This window comes from Diabrotica virgifera, chromosome 1 (genome assembly GCF_917563875.1).
Source record: "Diabrotica virgifera virgifera chromosome 1, PGI_DIABVI_V3a".
In the NCBI taxonomy this organism is placed as follows: domain Eukaryota; kingdom Metazoa; phylum Arthropoda; class Insecta; order Coleoptera; family Chrysomelidae; genus Diabrotica; species Diabrotica virgifera.
The window spans coordinates 271,295,690-271,302,125 of NC_065443.1; the positions used below are offsets into that span (position 1 = coordinate 271,295,690).

General features: G+C 32.7%; 1 protein-coding gene across 1 annotated transcript; it reads left to right on the top strand.

Moving 5' to 3' along the window:
• The first annotated feature begins 5,022 nt into the window (after nt 1-5,022).
• On the top strand, nt 5,023-5,948 carry LOC114340794 (larval/pupal cuticle protein H1C-like). The gene has a single exon (XM_028291568.2). It carries the CDS (start codon nt 5,085-5,087, stop codon nt 5,865-5,867), a length of 783 nt encoding a protein of 260 aa, XP_028147369.2. The 5' UTR covers nt 5,023-5,084; the 3' UTR covers nt 5,868-5,948.
• Nucleotides 5,949-6,436: the final 488 nt, after the last annotated feature.

Genomic DNA, 6,436 nt, shown 5'->3' on the forward strand with positions numbered 1-6,436 from the left:
TATAAAACAGTAATAAGATCAGTTAGAACATATGGAGTAGAAATGGGGTCACTTGAATATACCAAAAACTATAACTGCTTAAACGTTTTGAGCGAAAAATCTTAAGGAGAATATAACGAAGGAATAAAAGATCAAGGCTTGTGATGCAGGAGTTTCTATTTTGAGTTGTATAGAAATTTTGGAGAACCTGACCTAAAAGTCATTAAGGTAGCAGGTCTTAGAAGCAGGGCATGTAATGATGCGAGAGAAATGTGAAACTTTCAGAAAATTTATTGGAAAAAGAGGGCTAGTTGGACAACGAGCCAGAGGAACGCCAAGACTTAGGCATCAAGACAAGTTAGAGGACGATTTAAAATCTATTGGAGTTACACCATGGAGAAGAGCTGCCAGAAAAAGGGATGGATGGAAATTGCTCTGAAGAAGGCTTTGACTCATAATCAGCTGAGATGCCACTAATGATGATATTGGAAGGTTGATTCTAAATTACCACTCAAGATAAGAGTACGTTCAGGAAAAAAGTAGATGACGTCCAAATAATATTTACAGAGATGAATAACACATTTTAGTGCAGTAGACATATCCCCATTGTTAAAAGCTAACCGAAACTTAAGGCAAGTCTATTCCACCACCGACCAAGTAACAAAATCTGTAATACAGTTTAAAGTGTTACAAGTACCTAACTTTAAGTCTTCTTCTTCTTCTTCTTTTATGTAGGCAGTACTGCCTGTTTTTCTTCAACGGTGCCTTTCATTCTGCCCCTAAGTTGTCATTCCATCTTTTCCTTGGGCGTCCTATTATACTTCTCCTGCCTAACGGTGACTTGTCCCTGGCTATTATTACTATCCTTGATTCAGATATCCTACTTATGTACTCATTCCACTCTTCTTTTCTGTTCTTTGCCCAGGTATTTATATTGTCTACCCCACATATGCGTCTGATTTCCTTACTTCTTACCCTATCCTGTAGTCCTTTTCCAGCAATCCTTCTTAAGGTCTTCATTTCGTTGGTTTACAGATGTCTTCGTGTTTTGCTTGTATCTGGTCTTGTTTTGGCCGGGTAAGTCATAACTGGCCTAATAACTGACGTATATATTCGGGTCTTTGTTTCCAATCTTAGGTGTTTATTTTTACAAATTGTGTCGTTTAGGCATCCGGCCGTTCTACTGGATTTAATTATTTGGTCTTTTACCTCTTCTTTCGATATTGTTATCGGCTGATAGATTAATTCCCAGATTTAACGGAACCTTAAGATTTCCAGAACTTTAAGTCAATTTAGCCTAATTCACCTTGTCCGAAAATGCTTCTTAAGAGACTTGGAGCTCTTTAAAGATGGCTTCTTATTAGTTTTTTAAATACCTCCAGAACGCTTCTATTTAAAAAAACTAAAACTGACACACACATTTATCTTTCAGAGCTAAGCCGATTCCATTAATTTCGAGTTCTAGTACAGGTCATAGGCGTCCGTTTTGAGCAGGGCAGCGTCTATTTCATTGCATAACTCTTTTGTAATATTTAACTTTAAAGCAGTTTTGACAATGGATTATTAAATTGTGTAATTGGTTTTCTAGTATTAAAGGGTACTCTTGTTTCAAATCAGTAGGATACACCGTTATCTAGAAAAATCGATTTACAAATTTTTCGTTTATCGAATTTGGAAATTTTTTATAAAAAACGATGTATTTGCCGGCTTAAAGCAAGAATAACTTTAGGTACTAGAATACCTTAAAATGTAATAATCTAGTCTCACGAATACTTCAAAATTAGTTAAAAAAGCAAAAAAGTTATGCGATAAAATAACCGTTGACCTTTCCAAAATGCACGCATATGACCGGTACTAGAAATTCGCATTTGATGAAATTGATTCATCTCTGGAAGATAAATAAACGTGCCCGTTTTCGTTTTTCTAAATAGTTTTCTTTTTGAATTTTTTTTTTCAAATTTTAAAAAACAACAAAAATTTTCAAACCGATTTTTCTAGGAAACTATCTGTGTATTCTACTGACTTAAAACAAGAGTAACTTTTAGTACTAGAATACCTCCCAATTTAATAATTCAATGTAAAAAATGCAAGTTAAATACACGTTATCAGATAAAATAACCGTTGCCCTACCCAAAACGGACGCATATGGCCGGTACAAGAAATTCGCAATTTATGGAATCGATTTATCGGTGGAAGATAAAATATCCGTGACAGTTTTGTTTTTCTAAATAGAAGCGTTCTGAAAGTATTTAAAAAAACTAGGTACAATACGTCATCTTCAAAGAGCTACTTAGGAAGCATTTTCGGACTAGGTCAAATATTGAGTTAAATTGACTTATAAAATTATCTTGGGAATCTCCGGTCTTCGTTTATCAGGAGAGTTTCTGGATACCCTGTATAACATAGATTATTTCGTAAGAGTATATTATTTTCCGTGATTGATTTAATACTTCACATATTTCTTTTACAACTCAACTTAACTCTAATTATTCAATAAACCTTTTACGTTTGGCTATAACTTCATTTACTGCGAATCCAATTCACGCCATATGTACGATTCACTTGGTACGTCAGCGGCCGTTAAAAGATTTCCACCCTTACAAAAAAAGAGTCTTAGATTTCTAATTCAATCAGAACCTTTAGAAAAAGAAACTCGTGTTTATTTTATCGTTTAGTATTCTCATTTGTTATTATTTGATACTTTAAACATTATAGAGCAGGGCGGATCTGTTTTGAGGTGGATGTAAGAGGTGTCATTCGGATTTTTGCAGATAAAGTTAGGTGACAACTTCAGTAATTATAATTTACTTATGCTCCTTGTCAAATATGACCGGAGCATTAATAAAAAATTTAAAATTTTTAAGAATTTCGGAAAACATCGAATTTTTTCTATTTCCTTTGTTTATAACTTTAAAACGATTTATGTTGGAAAGAAAGTCGTTTAGAAATAAAATAAAGATAATTAAATGTTGTATGACATACGACTGGTTAAAAATGTCTTAAATTATTACCATATCTGCAAAATAGCAATAAATACAAAATAAGGGCCCAAAATAAACCTGTTTTTGTTCAATGTTTTTCAACCACTTTGGTTGCACTTAGAATCTTAGTAATTCGCTTAACGAATTCTTATAACCTACTTAAACCCTCCACCAAATTTCATTAAAATCGACCTAATATATTTTGCATAATAATTTTGTAATCTAAATTTTTTTAGAAAATTTTAAACTTTTTAAAAATTTTCTGAACCAAAAGTAGACCATTTAAAAGGTTGCTAATTTTTTTAACATATAAACAGGCACTCGATCTATCTAATATATCTTACAGAATTAAAATCTGATTATTTAGGCAGCCTCACTAATGTTTCAAAGTTATTAACAATTTTTTGGCATATAAACAAATTAGTTTTATTGCCAGGGGGTGCAACGGCCTGCTTTATTTGGATGGACTTACCCAAGCCTTTTTTATGTATTTTGACCCGTAGAGCACGAATTTTTTGGGTAACAGTTGATACGGATATCGATAAGATAAACAAAGAACTTGAGTAATTACATAACAGCGATTTTTCGTAAAACAAAACATTTTTTTGTATTTCTTGAGTAATTATAAGCAAAAAATGTTTTTACAAGTTTTTTCCTAGGATACATAGTATAGTTTTCGAGATAAACGCAGTTGAATTTTAAAAAAATCGAAAAATTGCAATTTTTGAACCCGAGTAACTTTTGATTAAAAAATAAAATAGCAATTCTGCTTGCAGCATTTGATAGTATAGGTAACTCAAATTATACCCGTTTTGATTATTTGCATTGATAAAAATTATTTTTTTTATTGTTAAATAAAGCTATTTGTTTACAAGCCAAAAAACTGTTTATAATTTTAAGACATTACTGAGGCCGCTTAAATAATCCGATTTTAATTATGTAAAGTGTATTAGATAGGTAGAGCTCCTCTTTATATGTACAAAAAATTAGTTAACTTCAAAATGGTCTACTTTTTGTTCAGAAAGTTTTTAAAAATTTGAACTTTTTTAAAAAAATTTAGATTGCAAATTTGTTATGCAAAAACTTTTAGGTCGATTTTAATGAAATTTGGTAGACGACTTACGTATGCTATATGAATTTTCTAAGCGAATTACTAAGGATCTAAGTGCAACCAAAGTGGTTAAAAAACTTTGAATAACAACAGGCTTATTTTCCAACTTATTTTGTATTTATTGCTATATTGCAGAAAGGGTAATAGATTAAGACATTTTTGAGCAGTCGTATATCATACAAAATTAAATTATCTTTATTTTATTTTTGTACGACTTTGTTCCAAAACGATTCGTTTTAAAGTTAAAAGATAAGAAAAGAAAATATAAAAAAATCTATGTTTTTAGAAATTTTTAAATATTTTAAGTTTTTTATTAATGTTCCGGGCATATTTGAGAAGGACCATGGGTCAATTATTATTATTGAAGTTGTCACCTAATTTTATCTGCAAAAATCCGAATGCAACCTTTCACATCCCAAAATAGACGTTTTTTCACAGATCAGCCATGGTCTATTAATTAACTATTTTTAAAATAATCCAGGAATTTTATTTTTATCAAGAGTCTGATTAATGTTTTATAACCGTGGAAATCTTTTTACAAATAATATGATATCATTTTATAAATTTATTCTTATCTAACTTGCTAATTACACACAAATAATTTTGGAAATGCCAGACTGTTAACACAAATTATTATTAATTTTTATTTCCGTGACTTTAATTAATATTATATTTGCATCTACTTATCAATAAAATTATTTAACATAATATGCAAATATTCGATCTATTTTTCGCTACAAAATTAGCAACCTTGCTCTGCTAGAAACACGCATACATTTAACCAAACATCGAGCTGCAAGGTTGATTACTAAAAATTGTTTAATTGATTCATTCAGAACAGGAAGAAAAGTCTCGAAATAAAACTTTTATTGTTTGACGTCACGAGCTGGATTCCGTTTGTTGTATGGGTGGTACCGGTTTGGTAAAATCGTATAAAAAGAACAAAAATCAAGAAACCTATATCAGTTTTCGTCAGTCAGTCTCAAGACAACGACACAGACCTACTTGTCAAAATGTTCAAATTGGTGGTGTTGTTTGCTCTCGTAGCCCTTACCGTTGCTAAACCCAGTGGTGTGTACCTAGAAAGCCCATTAGTCGAGACGTACAGTTTACCAGTAGTTTCTTCCGGCGTCAGTCACACATACAGGAAAGATGTCATTAGTGAACCTGCCGTAGTAGCCTACTCTGCTCCTGCTGTAGTCTCCGCCCCCGTCGTTCAAGAAGTTGTAGCTCCAGTAGTAACCAAAGTAGCTTCCCCAGTTCTAGCAGTTCCTTCAGCTGTCAGCCACACCTACAGAAAGGATGTCATCAGTGAACCCGTCGTTGCTGTCCACTCTGCTCCAACTGTAGTAGCTTCCCCAGTTGTTGAACAGGTTGTAGCTAAAGTAGCTGTACCATCTGCAGTTAGCCACACCTACAGAAAGGATGTCATCAGCGAACCCGTCGTTGCCGTTCACTCTGCTCCCGCTGTAGTTGCCTCTCCAGTTGTTGAACAAGTAGTAGCTAAAGTAGCTGTACCATCTGCAGTTAGCCACAGCTACAGAAAAGATGTCATCAGTGAACCCGTTGTGGCTGTACACTCCGCTCCAGTAGTGGCTGAAGTTGCTTCCCCTGTGGTTGCTGCCCATTACTCAGCTCCCGTTGCCTTATCTTCCGCTGTAAGCCACAGTTACAGAAGTGATCTCCACCAGCCCATTGTTGCCTCTTACTCTCTCCCAGCTGTAGAATATTCCCATGTTGGACATGTTGCCCCAGTTGCTTATTCTGCTCACGTACCTGCTGTTCATGCTTGGTAAAGAGAGGACTGACGAAAAAGATCCATTAATGTTAAAATTGTGTATATTTATTTGAACAAATAAAAGATATATAAATTCGAATTATTTTTAATTATATTTTCCTAAAACTTTAATAAAAACAATAAAGACAGATAGCCTAATAAAATAAAAAAAGTCAAAATGTTAATTCGTACAGGTTGAAACAAATTTTATATCAAAGTTTAGGTGGGTACAAAAGATATTTTCAAGAAATTATCCAAATCATACAAGGGGATCATTGTTTAAATAATTAAAAATGGGTCATTTTTGCAAAAAAAAAACACTTTTCTAACTGCTGAGGTAATTCACTTATTAATGAAGGTTTAAAGGATTTTTTTCTGCAAAGTTAAGGGGGAAATCTTTCACATAAAAATTTCTAAATTAAATTTGACCCCCTATTTATTTCAATAATTGTATATAAAACTTTAAAAACAAATTTGCAAAAAATTATTTTTAGCGTTTTAAATAAGCACTATAAAATATCTTATGTTGCAGACTAATTTGCGCTATGTCACCAGCATTAAGCAAAAAAAAAGTGGTCGAAAAATATG